This window comes from Triturus cristatus, chromosome 3_1, assembly GCF_964204655.1.
Source record: "Triturus cristatus chromosome 3_1, aTriCri1.1, whole genome shotgun sequence".
In the NCBI taxonomy this organism is placed as follows: Eukaryota; Metazoa; Chordata; class Amphibia; order Caudata; family Salamandridae; genus Triturus; species Triturus cristatus.
Window position 1 is genome coordinate 488,621,040 of NC_140583.1, and position 24,994 is coordinate 488,646,033.

The 24,994-nt window shown below is 44.6% G+C and overlaps 3 protein-coding genes across 5 annotated transcripts in view; 1 reads left to right on the plus strand and 2 right to left on the minus strand.

Annotated features, from left to right (window-relative positions):
• MAP1A (microtubule associated protein 1A) overlaps positions 1 to 24,994 on the plus strand; it is a 754,346-nt gene that overhangs the window by 509,443 nt on the left and 219,909 nt on the right. The window lies entirely within an intron of this gene.
• LOC146860450 (uncharacterized) lies at positions 2,683 to 8,255 on the minus strand. The gene is made up of 3 exons (XM_085646468.1): positions 7,451 to 8,255; positions 4,633 to 4,770; positions 2,683 to 4,366 (listed from the first exon to the last, which is right to left on the minus strand). The coding sequence occupies exons 1-3, from the start codon at positions 8,253 to 8,255 to the stop codon at positions 2,895 to 2,897; spliced, it is 2,415 nt and encodes an 804-aa protein (XP_085502594.1). The 3' UTR covers positions 2,683 to 2,894.
• LOC146860451 (uncharacterized) lies at positions 10,714 to 12,773 on the minus strand. Of its 2 annotated transcripts, none has more exons than XM_085644323.1 (2): positions 12,123 to 12,773; positions 10,714 to 11,295 (listed from the first exon to the last, which is right to left on the minus strand). In XM_085644323.1, exons 1-2 carry the CDS (start codon positions 12,771 to 12,773, stop codon positions 10,831 to 10,833), a joined length of 1,116 nt encoding a protein of 371 aa, XP_085500449.1. In that variant the 3' UTR covers positions 10,714 to 10,830. The 2 variants fall into 2 exon arrangements, with proteins under 2 accessions (XP_085500449.1, XP_085500448.1); XM_085644322.1 differs by having other exon boundaries at positions 10,714 to 12,006.

The window sequence follows — 24,994 nt, forward strand, 5'->3', positions numbered from 1 at the left end:
ATCACACCGGAAGGTCTGTCTGGCTTCTGTGCAGGAGCGGCACAGGGTAAATAATAGTTTTCCCTCGAATCTGTAAGGAAGCACCGGGAAAAAAAGTCCTCTAGGCGGACGAATTCTACATCTGATTAGACCGAAATACATTTGAGGGGCTCCAAAATCTTTATAAAGGATCTTAGGATGTCCCACAGGGTAGACTTTTGTCTTGTTAACAAAGGGGTATAAGCTGGTAAAATCATAGTAAAAAATCTTTTCATCACCAGAGGCCTTTCGATAAAGAGTAACGGCGTTGGTTCGTCCTCCGTAGAGAGAATCACGCGGTTTCAAGGGCTCGGGTAAGTCACGATCCTTGATAAAAGTCTGCAGATCTAGATTACATGTTAACTGCTCACGCCACGCGTGTTCCCAAATACTTCTGACGTTGAAGCCGCGTCTTTTTAAAAACTCCTGTTTAATAGTTGTGCGGTTAAGCAACTGACCATATGTACAACCGGTCATCTTATTAAAATCGTTTCCGGCGTAACAAATTGGACAGCCGTGAAAAAAGCAACCATTAAATTCAAAGGCAGTAGGGACCCCGTCAATATTGGCATAACCATCTAAAAAATAGGACCCAATTTTAAGCTCCCCGCCCCTCAAAGCGTGACGGATGGTGATTTTTTCACTGTATTCCAAATACATCAACCATTGAATAGCGGGTGTTGAGAATCTCTTTTGCTGTCTGTGATAATTATCACGAGGTAGCAACGCTAATGTGTAAGGTTTTAAAAAACAAAATCTGAACATCGCCAAGCAGACTGAAGCTAAAGTGATGTACTGAAAGGGGTCGATGAAGTCAACATAGGCATACTCATTGGCCTGACCCGGGTTCACCAAGATTTGCTTGCTAGACATGGCAATGACGCCTTCTCTAAAGCGGATACACGCCTCTCTTAAAATGTTCACATCTTGTTGGCAGTAATGAGACAGCTCCTTCTGGAAATCAAACTCCCGATCTTTGTTCGATTCATACCAGGACACAAATTCTGTTTTCTCAGAGGGTGACATATAGTTTACACCGTAAAATTCTGCTGAGGGCATAGCACCAACGTATTTTTGGTTCTGCAAAGTGTTAAAGTAATGCGGGAAATACCCTTTAGACTCTTGGAAACCCATTGCCTGTGGAAGTTTACTGAGTTTCATGGGCAAAAAGTTTATAGAGTCTATAAACCTGATATTGAGTACTTTGGTTGTAACGCACATGAGCTTTCCTCCCTGAGTGATCAGTGACATTGCCACCTTTTCAAGCACTAGAGCTTTCACTACAAAATAACAGTCATATCCTTTAGAGAAATGTGCGAGAAAACTATAGTTTTGAAATCGGGGTGTAATGAATGTGTTGATAAAATCATTGACGCATGTAGGACCTGAAAACTCCCAAGTAGGCTCACCATTAATATGTCTGGCAAAAATATAATTTGGCTCGTGAATGATATTTTCCTGACGGCACTCCATATCGTAGAATATATAATCATTTGTTTTGGTCGGCGGTTTGAGTCTGCTCATAAAGCAGAGATGTGAATCAAATGAAAACACCCGGGCTTTACAGACACCGCATTCAAGGCCTTCGCATTCATGACTTTCGGGGCCGTAGAGACCGCACGAATCACACAACTTTTTGCTGAGACAGCTCACCTCCCCCGCCACGGCTAAAGCACGATGACGCTCTAAACACTCCGAAGAACGACAAAACAGTCGACACCGCGGACACCTTTGGAGATCGTTGGCAATGTCATGGCAATCGTTCGTAACGCACGCTTTGCAGAAGTCTGCGCACGAGTGATTGTATTTGTGGGTATAGGCCGAATGGCAATATTCGCAGTAATACCTAGCGCCGAGGAATTTTTTTATATCTTTCACACCGTAAAAATGGCTTTCATGTAAAAGAACAAACAGAATTTTAGATTTGTTGGCGGTACCGCTGGTGAAATAACGCCAGCCGCCTTCGTGATATAATACTTTAATCGTCACACCCAAGTAATTTTCAAATGCTTCTATGTCTTGCAAAGAGACATCCGTATCTGGGGGGATGTTTAGGGCATCGTGCATTAACTGTGCCTGCTCTGTCAACGTTCTATCCGTAGATTGACCGTGAGCCAATAACCCTGCCAAACACCCCGCCAGGCACAAATTTCCAGCTGTGTTGTTCAAATCAATCAACCATCGACGTTTCTTTTGAATGATCTTAGTAAACAATACAGAATTTAGAGCCCGTCTGGCACCGCCGCCCCTACTTTTTATCACAGTCACAACAAGTGTTAAACTTTGTGACCCCAGAATCTCTGCATTGCTATTCATCATGTCAACAATTTTGTTTAAGAAATCTGAGGCATCTAGGTCGTGATGCGGTAGCCTGCGAGTGTAAAAAGAGTTAGCCAGACCACCGCCGCTCAGGCGAATTTGTACATAATCGTTGGGGCCTATGTCTGGGGCCATTTGGTCCAGCAGCAGTTGGATAGAGTTAATAACCGCTTCTAGGGCCAGTCTAATAGAATCTATGAGATGAAGATTGACAAAACGAAATTCTTCATAAAATTCTATAGCTCTAAATTTTTTGATAACTCTTTGATATTGTCGCACGCTTTCTAAAAACACCGGCGCAGGGTTGTTACTGATGCTAGAATTATCGCAAGCGACGGCTGTTCTCTGAGGTGTTTGCTCTAACTGCGTGGGGCTCGGTGGTAAATACCCATTGTTGCTTTGAATATTACGGCGTATATTTCTCAAATGGTTTTTGGCTCTTTTTAGGTTTTTGGCTAACCGATTTCTGACTACTTTAGCGGCTAACCATTTCTCTTTACGTTTGGCGACTGTAGTTTCAGACCTTCTCGGCGACCTATGCTCTTTGGGGGTCATTATCAGTTTCCCGAGTCGAGACTCAAGGAATCAAGGTTGGCTTGGGCATCTGCTAAAATAGATGCGAGCGAAGTCTGAGTATTTTGGATCACGTCCTCTACTGCTAGTTTGACATCTGTTATGCCGCCGATATGTCCGGAAGCTTCCTGTACACGTAGAACATTAAAAACGGATGAACTGACGGGTGCAGAGTTCAAGCCTAATCCTTCTAGGGTATTTATTAGGGGAAAAATTGCGTAAATTGCCTGAAGTACAGCCGCGTCGCTGGGAAGTGAAGCTTTAACAGCAGCAGCAGCAGCCCCACTGCGGGGGTCAAGTGGTGTCTTTATCTCAACGTTAAGTGGTTTTTTGACACTTAGGACATCATCTATGGCGCGCGAGGAGACAGAGGTCTCGAGCTGATTTTGAGCAGTTACTAAAGCAGCTGAAAGTGATTTCTCTAAATTTTGCTGTATACGTACGATGCCAGCTTTGATGCGTTCAATGGCTTGTATCTGAGCTACTGTATCACGATTACTTAAAGCAAAAATAATAGCTTCGCAGATAGATGCTGTGTTAAGAGTGCTTCCCCTAAGGTTTGTTATTAAAGGTAAAATATCGTGGCATGCTGATGTTACTGCGGTAATGTTTAGGGGTGGTGTGGGGTTATGTCTAGGAGCTTGTAGCGCCGCTGCGGACGCCCCGTTTGCTGCAGCACTGTGGGCAATTTCAGTCTTTAAATTATGGTGAATAGCACCTGGTGCGAACCTTACTGGGGGACTGGTGATGGCGGGTCCTCCTCCTATTGTAACATCTGTGTGACACCCCCCTTGTGAGCGTGGGTTCTTGGAGCATTCGCTGTGTACAGCTGGCCCTGCTTTTGATCTGTTTTGTTGAACGGGTACATTCGCGTTTTCCCCCCAACAGTCATCATCGTCAAGCAGCGAAATTATTTCTTGTTCATCGGGGGGAATAATGGCGTTTGCTGGTTGCGCATGCAAGTTCTTTGATGGTTGAGAGTGAGACTTGGGGGTAGGAGTAGGTGGGGGGTGCACTAATACCGGAGTATCGCTGCAAGGGTGCGTTGTGACACCTAGAATCTGTTCTGAATTTCGGCTGGGGAGAACGCAACCAGGGGTAGGCGTGTTTGAATTCGAAACCTGGAAGGTCTGTAGAGTAGCAGAATTGTTATCATTAGCATTCGCTTTCCTATTGCGCTTTTGATCACCCTTTTCTTTACAGCCAGAGTGTCTCTTTCTCAAACCGCCACCATTTACAGACACCGGTGGAAACTCATGCAATGCAGGCCCCCCAACAGTACTCCCCCCAAAACCACCCTGCAATGTTTGTGGTGGCCCTCGCCGCCTCGCTTCTTTACGCTTCTGACCTTTGCTTTTCAGATCGTCAGGCGGCAACCTTGAACTCCTTTGTACAACCGGTTGTTGTGTATTTGATTGCTGCACGTGTTGGATGGAGATTGCATCATCAGTTTTATCTAAGTAAGAGCAAAAAACACAATTTTAATTCAAGCAATGAACAGTCGGAAGAGTCCTCAATAGTCATCAGTGCTACAACTAGACTGAGAGTGGCAGCGCAAGCACACACACACACACACACACACACACACACACACACACACACACACAAGCACACACACACACACACACACACACACACACACACACACACGCACAAGCACGCGCACATCAGCATGGTCTATGGTAGAACATACTACCAGTAGAAAAGAGAATTAATTCTTACCAGCATGCGCGCTGAAGCCGCAAATTTGACTGGCTGCGATAGGATTAGGGCCTTCAAGCGCAGTGTCGAATAAAAGTGCGTCTGCCGCCTCGGCCACTTCCTGCGAAGACAAAAATGCAAACAGCTGTAACACATTTCCTATATCGGTTTAAATTAAATTACTTGAAAGCACCGCTATACGTATTTACAAGCTCATGCAAACAAAAGTACACACACACACACACACACACACACGACCGCAGAAATAGACCCAGACCTTAGTTGTCAAATTAGCTGCTTTTCAAGCCGCAGCTCAACCCCGGCTCGCTGGCCCCAGGCTATATAGTGACATTATTTAAGACCTCGGGCGTTATTAAATCATGATCTGTAAAGCAAGGAGGCGGACTAGTCCTTGACTTAAAAACACGGATCAATGAGCAGATAGTCTTTGAGGTAAGAGCATGTGCAAAATCTAAACACACCGAGAGTCATGTCATATTTCCTATTGCTTAAAATGCCAGCTGCTGTAACAGTACTAAAAGTCTTTTGACGACGACGTGAAAAACTGAATTAGAACCACATGCTAGAGCATTTCAGACGGGGTCCGGCAAAACAAAAAAAAAAAAAAACGCAAACACACACACACACACACACACACACACTTTTTTTTTTTTATGCATCTTTCACGGTTCCTGACTAGCAGTTACAGTTAATTCAAAACACCCCGAGTTTCACCTAATTTTATCTATTGCTTAAAACCTTTTGACAGAGGAGCGAAAGACTTAATTAGAACCACATGTTAGAACATTGCCCGGGACTTCAGTCTAATTCGTCTTAGTGTGACAGTCTGAGCCGGAAAAAAAGCTTACATCCCTGATAAAAAAGCATTTAACCTTTGAGAGATGACGCTAATAGAAGCGCAACTTCAAAAAGAGCTAGAGGATTATATAAAAAACATAAAACAATCTTCTTACCAACAATTCTTGGTCCTCAGACATGTTCATAAATGGAAACGGTGCTCAGTCATCAGGTGGTGAAATCTTTCAGGGGCTTCAGCTTTTCAAGCGCCCGATGTGGTGGGAGAATGAAGGTGTCACCAGCGCCGTTGGTTGGAGCGTCGTAGCTTTCCTGAGAGCTCCAGCCTGAATGTTCTTGCAGACCTCACGTTTTTATACCCAAAACCCGACAGTTTCCCGCCACAACTCACAATACCACGTATGTCTTCGTGTGTCGAGAATTAAACGGTATAATCCACTAAGCATTTCAGGTTGAATATAAACAGCTGTGCATTAACGTGGCAGCAAGGTGCTGAAAAAAGTCAGACCGCCACGTAAAGTTAGGCCCCCCTTATTTTATCCATATTTTTTGCAAACCTCGACAGCACACTAGGCACCATATGCGGACAATAGCCTGTCTAAGCATTTCAGGATGAATATAAACAGCGGTGCATTAACGTGGCAGCTAGGTGCTGAAAAAAGTCAGACCGACACGTAAAGTTAGGCCCCCCTTTTTTTATTCATATTTTTTGCAAACCTCGACAGCACACCAGGCACCATATGCGGACAATAGCCTGTCTAAGCATTTCAGGATGAATATAAACCACGGTGCATTAACGTGGCATCTAGGTGCTGAAAAAAGTCAGACCGACACGTAAAGTTAAGGGCTTTTTTCATGCAATTTATTTAGATACATTTTATATCACAGAGTAAAAATGTTCGGTACAAATATGATTTTAAAAGTCCAATGAGAGCGTAAAATAGACCTTGTGGATGTCTGCTAGTTATCATAAACACTGTAAACATGTATATTATCAGTGAATGAAATACAATTTTGCATCGGTCTGTTATTTACACGGCCTCTTTTCAATCTGCGTAATTGCCTCAACACAAACCTTGTTACTAGAGCATCATTTGCCTTCAAATCAGCTGAATACATTTTTAAAATGCTTTCAAAGTCTACACCACGGCATCTATGAAATAAATAAAACAAACAATGTGCCCCGCAGGTAAATGATACATCATCCTGAATCTGGTTTTCATGAAATGTTATTAGGCCTGAAGTGTTTCTTTTTAAAAATTGCCATATGGTATTGGGGTACAGATAACTGTTTGGTGGCACGCCATAGGAGTCAAAAAACTCAGAGTCCTTTTCTGTTAGAAATATTGCTAACCAGTGTCGACCCCTTTGATCTTTACCGTCTGTATTGACTATTAAATGAAGCGGTCGCTGGCGATTACCCAGATACATTGGTAGAGTGTCAGCTGCGAATACACCTAAAAATGAATGTTTTGCCGTCTCGTCTTTGGCGAGAAAACGTTCCAGTTGCCACGTATTCATCACATATAGTCGATTAGCACCTCTCGCCTATGGTTAATCTGTATAACATTCTGAAAGACAGCGTAAATCAGAAGGTTTATAGTAGACGGTAGAGCGGCGCTAAAACGGAGCTCCAGACGTACATTGCCTGATTTTTGTATCGAAAAATGGCCGCCACCCACGTCGTTGTCAGGGCATAGATCGAAAGCCAGCATAGAATAGCCTTTCGAATACTCTACACGATCCACAAAGAAGGGTCGGTCTGATGCGTACTTCCCAGCAACTTGCAGCACACCCAAATATTCTCTAGCCACACCCCCAGTTCCAAATGACGGCGTGTATGGTTTTGCCGGTATAGCTTGGCCGTCTACGGAGAGGCTGCTGTGAGATATATTATAATGCTTGAAATTAAAGGGGTTTCTGCCATATTCACCGCTAAATGCTGCGTTATCGACCAGCGCTACTATTACAGTTCTTGGCAAAAATCCGAAAAAAATATTCTCAGTATTCGATAGTAGCGCACCGGCTGGGATGCTGAACACTTTGAGCTCCACTCTTTCGATGGGGTACTTGGCATTACTGGTTAACAGAGTCTCGGCGTGAGCTAAACGCACCACCGGGCTCACTTTGACACGTTTCACAAATAGTGACGCCGCTAAGATATGCACTTTGTAATTTTCTGCGTCGCCGCTCATTAAGCAAAAAGTGTCTTTATTTCGAATCAGTTTAATCTTCACATCTAGACCGTTAAGCATTAATTTGTCTTGGAAAAATAAATCGCAGTGTAATTGCCCAATCAGTTCCACTTTACGACTTCGGGCTGTAAAGCTAGCTCTGCTCTTAAATCCCGCGTTAGCACCGTTTAAAGTCGTGTCCTCGTGCTCTCCAGCGGTGTCTCTGTAGAAGAGACCTGCAGAAAGTTGGCGTTTTAAAGTGGGGTCCCCATAATTAAGTACCGTTTCGAGATAAGCCCTGTATGGATACGTGTTGTTTGACTGGCTGATGAGCCGGTCGCCGAGGCTCACATCCAGTTGGTTAAAAAGTGAGGCTATGGGGTATGGAGAAAACGCCACTCGGGCTGCGGCGTCCAAATCGGATCCGTCTGCGTTAGTAATTTTGCACGACAGATAAATCAGGGTAGCTGAAAGGTCCAGGTAGTCATCCGACCGAGCTATGAAGAACTCTAAGGGGGCTGTGTCTGACAGGGCTGAAAGTGGCGGTACTTCGACATATAGAGAACTTTCAATGCTGGTTTGCGTTGGTGGTACTTGGAATAGGTCCAACTCTGACTTTGTGCATTCCTGGGAACCGCAAGGGACGGAGGCCATGGTCCGATTTAAAATATGTTGCCCTTAGAGACTCGTTTTTTTCCGTGTCTTCTCCGGGTCTTAAGCGAACTCTTTTGAGCCGGTCGCCGGCGCTTCACAACGCTTTGAAGGAACGCGGGCGGCCCCCTTAGTGATACACCCCTTTTTCTCTTCCTTCCTCTTTCGAGATAGATTAAACCTGAGCCTTCTTGACCCGTTTTGGTAAACTTTTTCATCACCGCCCCCGAAACGTGCCCTGCGACGTCTCGGGCAATATTTGCTGCAGCGGTTTTCACGTGCGGTTTTACCAACTGGAACCCTCTTCTTAAAAGCGGTACTGCTTTTCTGAAAAGGCTTCTGAATATACCGCCAACACCCGCCCCGTACATAATAGGTGCCCCGTGGAACCCCGGGAGGCCTGAGCCGGCTTGTGCTCTATAGTAATCCCTATAGAGCGACGCGTCGCCGTAATTTTCAGGTAAAATCATTATTCCAGTACACTTCACCACGTCGCGGCCTGAAATGAAGCTTCGCTATGACTTTACCCACTTTAAATCTTATATTAGTGTTCAAATCGTCCTTCAGTTCCAAAGTTATTGTGTGAAAATGTTTTTTGCTGATCGGTACATAATCTCTTTTGGTGTAAATGATGTTTATCATGCTATTATTCTTGCCTGTGATTTCCACGCACCGGAGGAGAGGCACGTAGCTATCCCCCACTCTCTGATGCTCTATCACGTCGCAGTATACAAACATCATATAAAATCCGCCGTGTACATCCGTGTAGGCTTTCCCCGCTGATGAAGAGTGGTGAACGTTAGGCGTCAGCCCCAACACTCTCCCCAGTTTTTCACGCACCAAAATACCGTAGTCTTGAGCATTCCTCAACTGCACTTTTCGAAGTCGTGGTTCATACGTTAATCTAAGGTCAACAAGTTCCGATATGTTACCAATGGATTTATTCATTACTTCTACAATGTCTCGTATGTTGTCATAGTGCCCCGGCGGGAAAGAAAGTTCGTGGGCGCTTTCCTTCTTGCGTACCACCGTAAATCTAACATCCTCTGTTTCAAAAGTGTCCCACGTGTGCGGGTACTGAATTTCTGTTAGGGCCACCTCCCAATCTCCTTGTAGATGAATAGGTTTTGCTAGTTTCACCGTAAAATTTGAAATTTTGTTATTAGGGAAAGTGTCCAAAGACGCGTTACTCGGGAGCGTCAGATAAAAAGGTCCGACCTCCATGGCGCTTCCGCGGTACCTAAATGCCTATATCCGCTGTTGTAGACTTTGTATATCCTTTAATTCACTCTCAGAGACCCAACTATTAAATTTATCAGGCCATCCCCGCCATTTAACTAGGCACTGTCTTTGTGCCCCGTGCCCCTTCTTTGCCAAAACGTTCTCAATACGGTACACACGATCTTGATCCTGTTTTATTTTTTGCAGCTCTTCTTTGTAAAAACACCCTTCGACCTCCTCCCCAGCATAGTCTTTTAAGTTAAAAACTGTAACGCCTGAATGCTTGGAAATCTTGTCTATCACAAAGATCTCATCTGTAAAAGTCTGCTCATACCCCTTTTGAAATACCCCCTTGCATCTAGATACCCTAACATGATCACCTTTTTTGAGCGTGTTTTTTGAAACAGGGTTGTTGGTGAACACGGACCCGTACACAGTTCTCCAAATTTTCAACTCATTTTGCGGGGATACTTCTACAGGGGACGTCTTAATGGTTCTATGATAGCTATGATTGTAACTTTCAATAAAATCTTGTAAACGATCTATATAACGAAATGTGTTGTACGCTGTAAAATACCGCCAAATTCGTGCCTTGAGAGTTCTGTTGAATCTTTCTACAATCGCCGCCTTCACTTCGTTGTTTGTAACAAAATGTTTTACACCATACTTGTTCAGCAGAGCTTTTAGCGTCTTGTTTTCAAACTCTTTTCCTCTATCTGTTTGTAACTTTTTAGGAATTCTCCCGCTGCTGAAAATGTAATCAAAGGCTTTTGTGACCGAGCTCCCCGATTTTTCCTTCAGGCCAACGGCGAATGCATACTTTGACAGTACGTCTATCACCGTTAATATAAATTTTACACCATCATTAACCGCGGCATGTTCACGGACGTCTAGAAGGTCCGCTTGCCATTGATGATTTAAGCCGCTGACTATCACACGCCGTCTTTGAAAGCGCTTTCTCGACCCCTTATGTAGCGTGTAGGCATCTTCGCCCGATAACCAGTCGCGTACCTGTGTTCTTTTAACACCGTCGTTGTGGATTTTGCTCTCCTTGTACAAGGCTTCTACACCGCCAAAACTACCAACTTTCGAGGGGTTGTAATAAACTCTTTTGAAAAGCTTCTGCATCGTAGCGCTTCTTGAACTAAAATACCGCAACCCCTACTCCCGCCCCCCTATTCTATTAATTCACTTTTGTTTTATTATTTTTCTTTATCAAATAATCAGAACTAGAAGCCGGTTTATTTTACAATAGTAGATTATTTAATAACACACGAATTAAACAGTGTATGATTTAAACTGGTAATATAGGAATGTACAGCGCTATAAACGATAATAACGATAAAAACATAGATATTTAACACAATGCTCTCAAAAACTCGTGACGTAGAATCAATATTTGGATTTTGCTAGCTATGAACGGTACCAGTCTTCTTACATCCTCCCCACGCCCCTTCAAGAAGGCTCGACAAAACAAATCAGATATTGTATTCATGAAATTGAAAAACTGTTTCTTATTCAGAGTAGTTCCTAGGGTGCAAAATGTCCGCCTGATATAATTGTCGATGCAATCTTCGAGCACGTCGTCAGCGCCCAAGAAGATTTTGCTCTTTTCAACGTCGTAAAAGCCTCTAGGTTTCTGACCCAGTTCTTTTTCAAGCTCTTCGATGATTTCACATCGCTTGTTACGACATAGCGCGGTCGGGCGAAACACTGGTTTGGGGTACGCCATCTTTGCTCTGATCAGAAAATAAAAAGCGTCTTCCAGGCATCTAACGCTCGGTCGCACGCCGATCTCAACCATGTGTCGAAACACACTTTCCTGCAACGGAAAAACACACATACATAATAGTAGCAATCGCGAAGATCATCATGTTTTCATTTACTCTACATTAAGAAATGTCATGTTCCTCGGTTTTAAACTCCTGTAAAGATACTTGATCTTAAAATATCTACGGTAATTCTTCCTTCTCAAATGCTGTTTCATTATCAAGCGTATGTCTTCATCACCCGCTTCATACATACTTTTCACATGCTCTGATGGGGACTGTACTCTCTTAATATACTTTAAAACATTCGCAATCATCTTACTACAATCTTCGGGTACTGACATTTCTTTCAAGCCATAGACCGCCCCCAACGTCGCCATAATCTTATAGGGGTCCAGCTTGTAACATAGTTTCCGTATCAAACTGTCTTCATATTCATCACCCGTCGTGAGACAGTCGTGATGCAACTGACTCGGGTCGTCAATTTTACAACCTTCGCATTCGTCGTACCACCCCGCCTTTAAGCACAATTTTATGATCGCGGCTATCGCTGTCAAAAGTCCGCGATATCGATCCGTGCTCCAACTTTCACCACGACAAAATTGTACAATTGCGTCTAAGCGCTTACAGCTGCAGTTTTTATGCGTTACGGCAAGTTTTTTCTGTCTTGAGCAGCAGAGACATGAAAAACGTAGCGATGGCTGTGTGACTTCCATAGTCGTGCTAGCGGTTTTGTCGCCTGGGGCTCCTCCTCCTCTCTTTTGCTGATAAAAAGAAAAAAGGGGTTTTTCGACCTCAGCCTTCCTCACAACTACACGCCTCATCATCACACTCTTAAACACCCCAGAGGATTTGCCGAAAAATTGCGGTTCGTACTTACTTTTCGTTTTCCAACTTCGCACTTTTCTGTTTCGTTTACAGATTCTTCTCCGGAATCCATCTCTGTACAGTCGCTGGAGTCCTCGGGTTCAGGCTCTTGCAGGTCAATACCCTCGTCATCTTCACTTGGTTCCGCTCTTCCACCGCCGTCTGTAGCATCGGAGGTATTGCTCGCCATTTTAGCAACGCCACCAACCGCCTCTTCGCAGGCTCCGGTCTCGGGCTTTATATTCGGCATAGCCGATGCCTCGACGTCTGTCTCGGGCTTTTTATTCAGCATCGCCGACGACATCTCCGACGTAGTACCCGCAGGCGTTGTTGGCGCGCAATTTTCCTTATCACTATCGTCGAGTTCTGCAGCGTCGTCTGCAGCATTTGCCGCTTCCTTCAGCATCGCTGTTATAGTTTCTCCAAGGGGTCCCGCTTCCACGCTAGAGCAAGACATTCTCAAAGTTGTCTTAAAGCTCGAGCTTTTCTTTGTCGGAAAAAAGCGGGGGTTTCTTAACACACGGTCCTCGGAATGCTGGCTTATATCCTCTGTGAACATACTAGACACGCCCCGCGGTATGTTTGTAGACTCGTATTTCACACTACCCCCACTTCTTAGCAACCCTCCTGCATGCGTGGTCGATTCATACGTTTTTGATTTCATCGCAGTATCATTTTATAAGCCTTGATTCACAATTCCTAACTTATCGTTTTATACGCTTTATGATTTCATCGCCGTATCATTTTATAAGCCTTGATTCACAAATCCTAACTTATCGTTTTATACGCTTTTTTTTTTTTTTTTTTTTTTTTTTTTTATTTCATCGCCGTATCATTTTATAAGCCATGATTCACAAAATAACGACCTATATAACAATAAAATGCTATAATCTTATCAATACGTTATAAGGACCGATTAAAACCCCGATTAAAAGCAGACTTGGAACGCGTCCAATATAGACACACGGACCAAAGGGGCGTGGTCAAAGGGGCGTGGCCACCTGTCAAAAAATACATGGTGACGAGTAGTATACAACCTATACTACTGCTGGATTTGCACAAATGTGATAATAATGTATTCGTGTCTTTATGATTTTAAATTATCGATTAAAAGTATGTGACTGACTGACTAGTAAAGCAGTAACATGAACATGTCAGGGCATAGAGGCAAGGCTCTGGAGAAATCTAGATTCAATTACATGAACTACATCTAGTTAGACATATAAAAGAGCTGGATAAAAACCATGATATGCACTCAAGGGACTACACCAGGGTCCCTGAGAGATAAAACCTTGCTTCCTTTGACCAGCAGATTGCTGAGGTCTTCAAGAATTGGGAGCTTTGTCCAGCTTCCTTCTCCCTGACTTCAGTGGGGGTAGAAGCCTTTTCAGTCTAGGGGTCAAGCTAAGGAATTCCCTTCAATGGAACATTCAATGTTAGCTTTCTACCAACAAGTTTAAGGCAGCTATCAAGGCCTCGCTAATCTCCCATCGTTCCCTCTCAGTCGTGCCACCATGACAGATTCGATCAGCGCCTAAAAAAGGGCCGCCGTAAATAAGTTTTAGAAGTGTTTTCATTTCACCTTTTCATGTCAGACGGAGGCCACAAGAGTGGCACAGAGGATTCGTTGGAACTGGAAGAGGGGGCAGATTAGACTCTGCTCTGGGCTTGGAATCCACTCACTGCTACAGTTTAGACAACAACCACATCCACCTCAATTCTAGCTACCATTTGGGAGTAGTATGATGTGCATTAGATGTAATGAAGATGTCGACGAAAATTACTGCCTTTTATAGTCTGAGTTAAGAAATAAGAATACTCTGACAAAGAACTGTGTGGTGTGATTCTCAGCATGTCACATGCAATAACTACTTTTGTGAAGGAACATGTTTTGTTACATTTCGTGCCTCAGTAAAAGTCATTCAAGTCAAAGAATCTTCTCTCTAACTAATTGATGTCATCAGATGATCAGTGCTTTATGGAGTTCCACACACCTCAGCCATTTACCACTTCTGCTTTATTTAAGTTTGCAAGATTGCCCACTTGAATAAGGGTTGTGATCCCGTTAGTTAATGTTGTGCCGAAGAGACCCAGAGTCTGCATGGATGTCAATTCACCCAAGTGCCAAAGTAACAGAGGTGAAATCACACACAATGATTGCGCAGGTTTGACTTCTTTCCTATCCTTAACCCCTTAACCGCTATTTGCTCATGAACTTCTAGGGAAAGGGCAGTTGTTGGAACTGCATAAATTGAGCACATTTGGAAGAGCCATTTTTGCTTCCTGTTCCTGCTAGTGCACTATTAATATATGAGGCAAGGGGTAGCAAGGATAGTGCCAAGAATACCATCGAGCAAGCTAGGGTCGGGAGCTACCCCTGGTGACCCCTAACGGACGGCAGTGAGGCCCTGCTACATCTTCAGGGGGAGGCAGGAAAAAGGTAGACATTAGTGGTCTGTCTGGAGAAGATGGCCACATGGCTATGCTACATCCCAGCGCCTATGGCAGTAAGGAATTCGGTGGTGCAAATTGGCATCTGGCTTTCTTTAACAGTGATGAAGCAATCTACCAGTTTCCACCATTACAGCTTAGCCAAAATGTACCCCTGCTTGCAGGAAGAGCACAGAGTGACAGTAGTTCAAGCCACTATGATGCCCAGAGTACACTACATGACAATGTACCTGGGCTCCAAAAGGGCAGACACTAGATGCACGTGCTGTACATAAGAGAGCAATCATCACCGTTTTATGGTCAAATAACATCACGCCAGGTGAACTCCCCAAGAAAGAGTCTGCAGCTGGGGTCTCATAATCTGCTGCCGCAGTTGGCTTACCGACAAAGCTCGTATGGGTTCTTGGATTGGACTGAAAATCATAATTCGGCTATATTCATGTGGTCCAAGGAAGACGCAAAATGTTTCTTCTCGCAACACCTGAGAGAAAGACTGCACAGTAGAAGGCCTCTGAAGAGGAGAAGTTCCTGGATGTGGAATGGGGCTTTCGCTGGCCAGATAACTTGCTGAACCCATAGGAGGGGGCAATACTGCTCCGGCTCCATCAAGCCTCTTTTAGTTATTTATAGCAAACATAATCCAAATGAAGGTCTTATCTCGCCTACAATGTGCCTTACGGAGCAAAGGACCTACCTGTTTGCAAGCCTCGGTGTCCAGATACATTGACGTTGGCTTCTTCTTTCAACCTGTGTAATCCATAAACCAAAGAATTGCTTGTATGGTGGGGACGCCATTGGGCCTCCACTTGTAAACACAAACTTCCAATTGTGCTGAGAAAGAGGGAGTATTTTGGTAATTTCAGACGTCACAAAGTCTCCTGTTATAACTGGCCTTTCCAGAATAGCCTCATTCTGTTTTTTTGTGACTCAATTATAATTGCACAATGTATTTTGGAATTATTGCACATGTAATGCTATTTATTGCTGGTTTGTTTTGCAGGCTGTATTGTGTGTGCATGTTCTGTGATTTAAAGTTACCAGGAAGTGGCGTAGGTGCTTTTGAAACAACAATAAATAAATAAAGTGATCAGTTATCCGTGGCTATGATGCAACCATCACTTTATTGTGTTCGAGGTTTTGAAGGATTCCCCGCACATCTGATATTTGAAACTTTCAGATTTCAACAGGATAAACTGGACTACGTTTGATCAAAACAAACTGCGTGAAAAGATGGAAAAACTGCGGTATCAGGTGCACAAAACCGGGTATCCCTCATTCTCCTATTTACCAGGCGTGGTATTACCATAGCCTACTTGGAATGGGGCCTTGAGTAAAATACGATAAACAGATGGTACGGAGGGGTGTTGATATTTGATTTGGTGCTTGTATACATTGCTGCTATGTGACTACTTAATGTAGTGAAGTTTCCAGCAGAGCATTCTTTAAGGTGACACCGGTGAATTTGGCATTGGAGGGTTTTACTCCGCGTTTTGAGCTCATTTCGAAGGGCAGCCTGATTAGTGACATTTTAACCAGTTTACATAGTCACACGTAACTATGTTGTGGTATCATCTCAGGGTAAGGCTCTGCTCTCTCAGTGACCTGTTGAAGAAACTTGGAAACTGGTGGGTTGATGACATGCGCGATGGCCAATCCTAGGTGGCTGGCTGGTGCACAATGGCGCACCAATTTATGGAAATGTGAAGAGAGCTGTCCTTGTGCAGCCTGCTTAGGACTGCTGCAGGGCACAGATCGCCACCCGCTGTAGGTGCCAGGCCGTGGCAGGTAGCCTGGGCAGAGATGGGGCATGATGGCCCTATGGCGCCTCTGAGAAGGTTCTCCCTGTTTCCAAAGATGCTTGTTGTTGCCAAGTATAGTGCAGATACTATTTGTGAAACTAGAACATGTTTCCCCCGGGGATTCCCTTCCCCGCTGCATTTCAATAATTCATGAGAGTGAGCGTTTGATGTCTGAAGCTGGAGAGCAGACGTTGCCGGAGTTAGAAAGATTGACAAAGGCGATGCGGTGACTGTGATTGTTTCCATACCACATCAATCACTATATCTGACTTTGTAAAAGGCAGAATATCTGACACAGAAAGAACTAATATATGCGTATTTTGATACAAACAAAACGTGATGTTTACGCACGCCTTGTAAGACATCTAATTAACTACCCTTTCTCTTACTGCTGGGAGCAGCACTTCTCCCGAATTCCGACTTATATGACGTCCTCTCTCGGGCCTGGACAGTTTCACCTGAGAGTGTTCATATGTAGCATGTTGTTTCACAAAGGATGTCCATTGCCACCTGCCTGTATATTTCAGTGTTTGCGCCAGATGTAAGTGAGCAATGTTTTGAACATTTCTCACTCGAGACGTAGCTCAGGGAGAGACTGTTTGCAGTATTTGGGCTACAGGTGTGTGTCTTGAGGAGAGAATCCTGTAGATGGTGCAAGAGAGGGGTACACTTCTACGGGGGAGGGAGGTCTGGAAATTTATGGGGTGCTCCCTTATCCTTGCATGGGGCCAGCATGATCTGTTCTGTTCTTGGCTTCTTCACTAGATTGCTTTTTTGCAGATTTGCTTAATAATATTGAGCAGTGCTTTCTGAATGTGTGACCATGATTGAGGTGCTCTTGGCTCTTGCTGCCCTGTGCCAGGTTCCGCTCATTAACCTGGGGCGTGAACTTGTGATGGCAGCTGTTAGCACTGCGCTTCCTCCTGGATTGCAGCTGTTAGCACTGCGCTTCCTCCTGGATTGCAGCTGTTAGCACTGCGCTTCCTCCTGGATTGCAGCTGTTAGCACTGCGCTTCCTCCTGGATTGCAGCTGTTAGCACTGCACTTCCTCCTGGATTGCAGCTGTTAGCACTGCACTTCCTCCTGGATTGCAGCTGTTAGCACTGCACTTCCTCCCACTGGAGCCGCGGTGCATGCATTCAGTAAGACTGCGCTGGTCACATTTACTTCAGGAAGGTTATACTCCTTGCCCTTTCCCTCGCCCCTTATCAGCCAATAGGAGGGAGTTTAGTGCTAAGGGTGGGGGAATCAGTCAACTGTATGGTCTTCTAAGGGGAGTCATCGCGCTTCCGCTAGCCCCAGCGCTTTGCTGGTGTGGCGTACAAAAGCAGAATGAGATAGTTGGAGCTGGTAGGAAGCACACACCTTTTGGTCTAGAGGTCTTACACTTACCCATATGAAGCCGGTATCCTGGGTCCGAGCACCACCACCGACTGCTGCCACTAGTGATTCAAACATTAATGAATGCGCGACACATTGACACACAGCCGCTTTTTACCCTGATAAATGAGGTATGACTGCGGTACAAATAATCCGCATTTATTGCATAACCTAATGCTGCACACGTCTGAAACGTCATTAAATGTAATTCTGTTCCATCCTGGTAGGTATAGTTTGCGTTTTGCATTTGATAGCAATCTTTGCAGTCGTGCAGCGGAATGTCTCGTTGAAAACCAGGGCAGGGTACCACCTCGCTCTTACTGCCGCATCGCATGCAGCTTGACATACCTCAACAAATGCTGCTTGCTGAGCTCTTGACAGGGCAATGGGCTTCTCCATCACTGTCATTGAAATGCCGGAAGATCAGGAGGCTTGACAAAATGACAGCGTTGGCAAGGGGGGGTGGGGCGGCTTTACCCTACGCGGGCAACTGGGGGGTTGACTGGACCACACCTCAGCCAAATGTGACTTTAGCTCCCTCTAAAACAACATTAATATCCATGGAACTGGGCCAGACCCCCTTCCATTGTCTATCATGGAGGGCTCCTTGGGGCAGTGCCCCCTTCTCCCTAACATGGCTGACTAAGAAATTGGTTGTGGCTAAGTCTCCTAGCTACACTTTAATTCGCTCTCTTCAGTATGTGTTCTTTTGCCATACCTGGAAGGAGGGACCCGGAAATGTTAGTTAATGTTTTCCCTCTTATTGCCGATAATGGTACTGAGTAACTATGAGCCCGGTGGTTTGCTTCTTTGCAGACCTATGAGAAAATACACGGAGAAGAAAATTCGTCCATCGCAGTAGAGCATTTCCCTATGTTGATCAGCACAGTTTATCAAAGGACTTCAAATGTGTTCTGAAAAAACCCAACACAATTCCTCAGGGGTCCAATTTACGAACATCAAAGCTGTACTTAAAACATGCACTGTGCTCAGGGACTGCAATGGTTTGTTTCCATAAATGTTAACAAGGAAACTTGGGATTGTGTAAGTGGTACCAGAATAACTAATTGTAATATTAGAATTCATATTGATCTACTTAGCCGTGACCTTCAAGCAATTGTTTCTGGAAACTAAGGGGCATATTTACAAGCCCTGTGCGCCGCCCGAGTGTCACTTTTTGTGAGGCTCCAGCAGCGCAAGTCTCTCAACCATATCTGTGAGGCCTTACTATGCACCAGGGAAGCGTTCCATGGGCCTTGTTATGTTATGTTATGTTATGTTAACATTGGTCTTATATAGCGCACAGCTACTCTAAAAGAGTGTCCCGGCGCTTTTATTAGTAACTACCTGAAACAAAGAACCCCTTGTAGTGGGTTTTCCCACATAACACCCATGGATTTTGACACTTCCCCAGAGTTACTTAATCACGTAACCCTGGGACAGCACCAAAACCATACACCTCCCCAGATCAGGCCGAGACGCCTACGGGCAATTGTACGCGCTGTATAAATCTCAAAAATAAATAAATAAATAAATAACGAGGATAAATATTTCTATTTCTCCTTGTTTTTCCTCTTTCCATGTGTGCTGCATTGTGCAGCACATATGGAAAGAGGAAAGTGCCTCACTGGATGGTTTTTGTGCTGGAAGGTGCCCCTTCATGCACAAAAGAAATCCTGCATGCAACGCAGACACTCTTGCACTATGGTGCGAGGTTGCCCGTGTTGGGTCTAGGCAGAGAATTGTGCACCAGGGTAGGGGAAAGGACAGAAATGCACGGTATTTCATAAATATAGTGCAAACCTGTTCTTTCACATTGGCATAGAGCAGCACAGCAACAAGATTTGCTACGCTGCCCTACGCCAATTCCCCATAATTGAGGCCCTAAGGGCTTTATGAAAAGGCTGTCATGAGCAGGTGACTTTTGAATATAATGTGTCCTTCCATCTCTGTATTAGGCACTTTTCTTTCATGCACACGCTGTGCATTTAGAAGTTTTGTGTGCACAAAATGCATTAGTACTATCCTTAATCTTGAATTGTCATGGTACAATAGTAGTACAGGCCCAATGTTATTTGCATATGGGCTAATTCATCTTCCATCTATTCTTATTTATTTTGTGTATTTGCTAATAAATTGTATGCATGAGCACAATGTAAATACTTAGTGCACTTAAAGATAAAAAACCAATACAAGCGCTAACATGTGTTGTGTATTTGTGGTGGAAATGGTCCCACTGGGGCATGGTGAAAAGTTGCTTGCACTAGCGCACCTTTTCATTTGATGGCCCTGGGGTAGTCAGATGCAGCTCGTGTCAGCATCATTTATCTTTGCGCAAAGGGCTGGACTGGCTGTAGCGGGCATTGGTCGTTTCCCCGGGAGGCTGGAAGGGTGGGGGCTGGTTTATGAGCACTGGGGGCTGGTTTTACAGCAGTTGCGCAAATATTAGCCCCCAGTAACAAAAGCAGCAGGGCTGGGGGGCAGTTTAGTTAAGCTTCACACTTGAACCCTCGCCCAACTCACCGGCCCCTCACACCCTCTTAAGATTCTATGACTTTACATATTTATCTATAAAGTTTTACATAGCGCGAACATGACCTGTGAGGGTATCAAAGCGCTTTACTGATGATCAGAAGGAAGAACCAGAAAAGTAAACAACAACATAATCAAGAGAGGTACAGACTGTGTAAGCTCACAAATTGAGGAGAGTTACCTCGATAGGACCAAGCCGACATGACAATAGACATGATCCAACATTTGAATAATACTGATGGGTGTAGATACTGAGTCAAATTGTGAGACCTGGAGCAGAAATTTGTTCATAAGTAATATTTTAACCTTTATTCTCCAATGGCCATATCGTATCTCTACGTGGTGGTTTCTCTTCACCTTCTTGGTTTCGTTTTTGATTTCCTTGTATCTTCGCATAGCTGCACACTGTGTTCCTATATCTTTTTAATAATTTCAAGCACTAGATGTGCTGTTCTTGACCTCAATATATATGTATATATATATATATATATGTGTCTCTTTCCAATATGTGAGGAGCTTGTATGACCTGTAGTTAATAAACCTCCCCCAATTCCACTTTTCCATGTGTCACTACTGTTCTCCGCACTGTAAGGCATTGTTCTGAGCGAAGAACACAAGATCACTTTTTTTGTGTTCTTTGATGCATTTCTCTAGCACAAAATATACAAGTTAGTTGTGCTAAGAGACGTTTGGCTCTCTCTTGAGGCTCCCTGCAAAAGAGAGAATTGCACACATGGTCTTCTACAAGGCTGGGCTGGGCCTACCTTCTTGACTTAGTATCTGCACAAGGCCTTCAAAAGGGGAGGGCAAGCTAGGTCTCTTTGCACGGCACACCAAGCTTTTTGTGGGCCGCTCTCCTGTTACAAAATATATTAAATTATAAAAAGAAATGCAAGCCTGACCTGTTCATATACACTGTAGTTATCAAGGGGACACCAAATGTTAATGCCAGATACCGTGTTTTCTCTTTCCCATGGATTCTAATTATGAATTGCTCCTTGGGTTACTAGCCGGAGTGTGGCTCTGCAGTAGTTTTTGCTCTAGTCCCAACAAACGCTTCTGATAATACTGCTCACAGATCTTCATAAGCTTGGGAGGTCATTGTGGAAAACTCAACTTAGCTTTGAAATTGTGAAAGGTCTATCTCTTCCCGAGGTCAGTTTTTGGTTTACAGAACACAAAGTGGGGCTGGAAAGTCCATAACATTAAGGACCCAAAGTTCTAAAACCAGGACACGAATGAGTCATGAGATGACTGTGATCCTAATCAACCTTTTCAATCAGTTCTCAGAAGCTCTACTAGTGCTCAATTGATGCTTATGTTCAGAGTTGTACATGAGAGGTCCATCTTCGAAGTAGTTTTTTCAGTGTTTCCATGAAACATGCCTAATCTAATTTTACAAGTTAGTTAGTGTTTTCGTTTCCATTGTGTGGACCATAACGTAAACTATGCCATGCATAAGTTATTTACCTTTACCTAAACAGTTTCCTATAAAATGTCGCCCAGACCCATAAAGTCTTGCCTACCACCTCTTTCAAGATTCGTGATAAGACTGAGAGGATAATTTTTGCTCAAAGTAATTCACTCACCATCCAATTAAAAGTCCTCCAACAGAATTCCATGACTCAGGGGGAAAAGTCCTCCGCTCACATGTATGTTGGGCCTTCACCTCAGGTGCTGCACTGCCATCCCAGCATTAATACAATAAATAAAGATGGCTTTTGTCACTGGCACCCTTTCAGGAACCTTTTTCATACTCTCCTCAGATACCAGAAAGTAGTGGTGAGCGAAAAGACGTACTTCAGACTATAGCTCCCACTTGACTCACAGAGGCTCTCAGCCATATCGCTGGGCCTTCGAAATGCATCTGCATACAGAATTTTATAACAGGGGCCTATGAATGGGGGCCACATAATCCCAGTGTTAAAAGTCTTTGAACAATACCCTGCCGTGGATAGAGTCCAGACCAATGTACCTTATCCGATAAATTTGATACTCAATTCTGCTATTGCTTATGCGATGGGCCAAGTATCCAGACACAAACAAGACAACTGCTGCGGGCAAACAACAGCAACCTCACTACCACTAAACATTCTTTTAAGTAAAGGGTGATAGCACTTCCTCAATAAAATTATGTCTTGCAATTGGCAGACAGAGCATCCTAAGTTCATGCTGACCTGAGTGTAGGGCGAACACCTGAGTCCAGGCATTACAGGGCCTGTCTCCAATCTTGAACTTTTCATTAAAAAGTCATTGTTTTCTGTTGTGATCGTATATTTAGTTCAGTAGTCGTAAAACAAGACTACAATTCCCAGAATGAATTAGATTATTACATGAAAGTCCAGGACTGGATACAGTGTCCATAGTTTCCTCCAAGGAGGCGGTCACCTCATTGAAAAGGCCCAGCATGCCTCGTTCTTCCTCTCAGAGACACTTTTGCATATGCGCCTGCTGTGTTCACCTAGACTTACACACCAAGATTCTGACTAGGCCATCTTTTATAAGCGGAACAGCACTGTGATAGGATTGGCCTGCCGCTGCATCCAATAGAATGACTTCACTCTTCTGGAAGAGAGAAAGCTTTGATCCACTCTCCCTCAGAGTTTTCTCTTCTGTGCATGGCTGGTAAGTTGTCTTTCTGTTGACTCTTGCCGGGGAGGTCCCCTTCAGTAGTCACTGCTGTTGTTATCCAGGGTCGGATTGGTAACGCGGGCACTCAGGAAATGGCGAAAGGGCCGGTAGCCAAGTTCTAACTGTGGGCTTCTTTTTTGGGCAGCCTGGGGGCTGTCTGTGCTGTTAGGATGCCGCCAGCAGCCCAGTAGGTGCCTGAGTTGCCTTTCTAGAGGCAGATGGGCGGAGGTATCACTCCCTTCCTCGCGCTGGGCCGGCCCATTAATGTATGCTGATTGAGCGTGGGCAGGGGGCCTGAGTAGAAGTGGTCTCAATAGCATTCATTTGTGGCTCAGCAGTGTGAACTAATCTGTGCATTTTTTTTTATCTAAGTGAAGTTTATAAAACGTGCCCCCCACCCCCTTTCTTTTCATAAAACTTTGCTGAAGCAGTGTTTTGCGGAAAGGCAATACGCAAATGTGGGCCACTTTTTTGGGGTGTGCCCGGGCCGATTTGTGATCCCAATCCAACCCTGTTGTTATCCTCTCTTTAGATGGCCTGCATCCTGGCCTTTTTCTCATGTTGGTGGTGAGGCCTTCCATTCCTCTTTGAGCAGCCGTAAGGGGATTTTACACCAGTTTCTTCCTTTTCTTCTGTCTTGCTCTGTGAGTGTTTGTTACTTCATAAACCTCCTGTATGAGGAGCCTGTGGTCCTGTAACATTCTAATAGCGAGATTAAAAATACACCTTGGCAAGGTGACGCTTCCCTCATCCTTGCTCCCCACCCTCATTAAGGTAAACATTAATTTGTCTCACCATGGCAACTCCCTCAGTTGGAAAGCTGCTTGTCTCTGTTCTGGGGCAGAATAACATCTCACTGTGTGTAATTTAAAAGGGAAATACTGGTAGTTTTTTTCTACTTTGTTCTATAAATCAAAATATCCCATACCTGCTGACTTCAGCAAGCCTTTTTGCTAAAACACTGACTGCGAGCTTTGAAAAGAATGTTGAACGAGCTTCGCCTCGGTTCCTTGAATCCTTACAAAGCCACCGTCCTTTCTGGCTTTCCTGAAAACAATTCGCTGTGTGACGCATGACCCTGGGTTCAACTCGCTGGAACGTGTGCAATTACCCCGGGTAATGGGCCAACCAGCGTCACAAGGAGTGCAGTGGTCTGCTGCTCCGGAGCACCCAGCCCAGAGCACTTCCCAAGTGCTTTTTACATCTCCCAAGGTTGAATTTATATAGCCAGGGTTATTGTTTAAAATGAAACGAGGCTGTGCTTCCCATTAGTGTCAGGATTGGAAGTATATGATTCCTACAGATAAAACAAGAAGTGTGGTGCCCCTGAGGAGCTGGTGTGGCTGAGGCGGGATGGAGCGAATGGCAGGAGACTCCGTGGCGTGTATAGGTTAAGTCTGGTGTGGCTGCCGGCCCCCATGGCATGCTGAGTGGCTGTGCTGCATCGGGGTAGCTGTGTGCTGTATCATGGGTCCATCAGTGGCTCGGTCTGATGATCTGAATGTCCGGTGAACCGTGTGGACCTCCTGATTCAGAGCGTCCTGTAGACTGGAGCTCACTCAGGAGGGTGTGAAGGAAGGTTTGATGCAGTGGCGGCAGACACCAACGGGAAGGGGAGGGGCTGCGCGTCAAATAAAATACAAAATATCAAAATAAATGGGCACGTGCAAATATAAACTTGAATATATTAAATGAAACACTTACTTGATAACAGGGCCTCCGGCTCCAGACCTTGTCACGCTGCAGCCCTGCCACTAGCAAACGCCAATGGCCAATCAGGGTGCTGCTGTCACCAGCATGAGAGCAGCGCCCTGATTGGAGGGCGTTCCACGGTGATATGAAGGCCTACTGTTGCTCTAAACCAGCTGGGTTAGAGGTTTCAAAGTACGCATGTCTGGCTGGCTGTCGCAGACGGCTGGCTAAAAAGACATGCGCACCTTGGAAGGTGCAAGCACAGCCCACCCTCTTCCCAGTCCCTGCTACTGTCATTCAGAAGCGGCCCACCCCGTCCTGATGCTCGTTCAGGATGGGAGGATGTCAGGATGAAAAATAAAATGGTAATGATCTCTGGGCCATTTAAGTGAGGCGACGC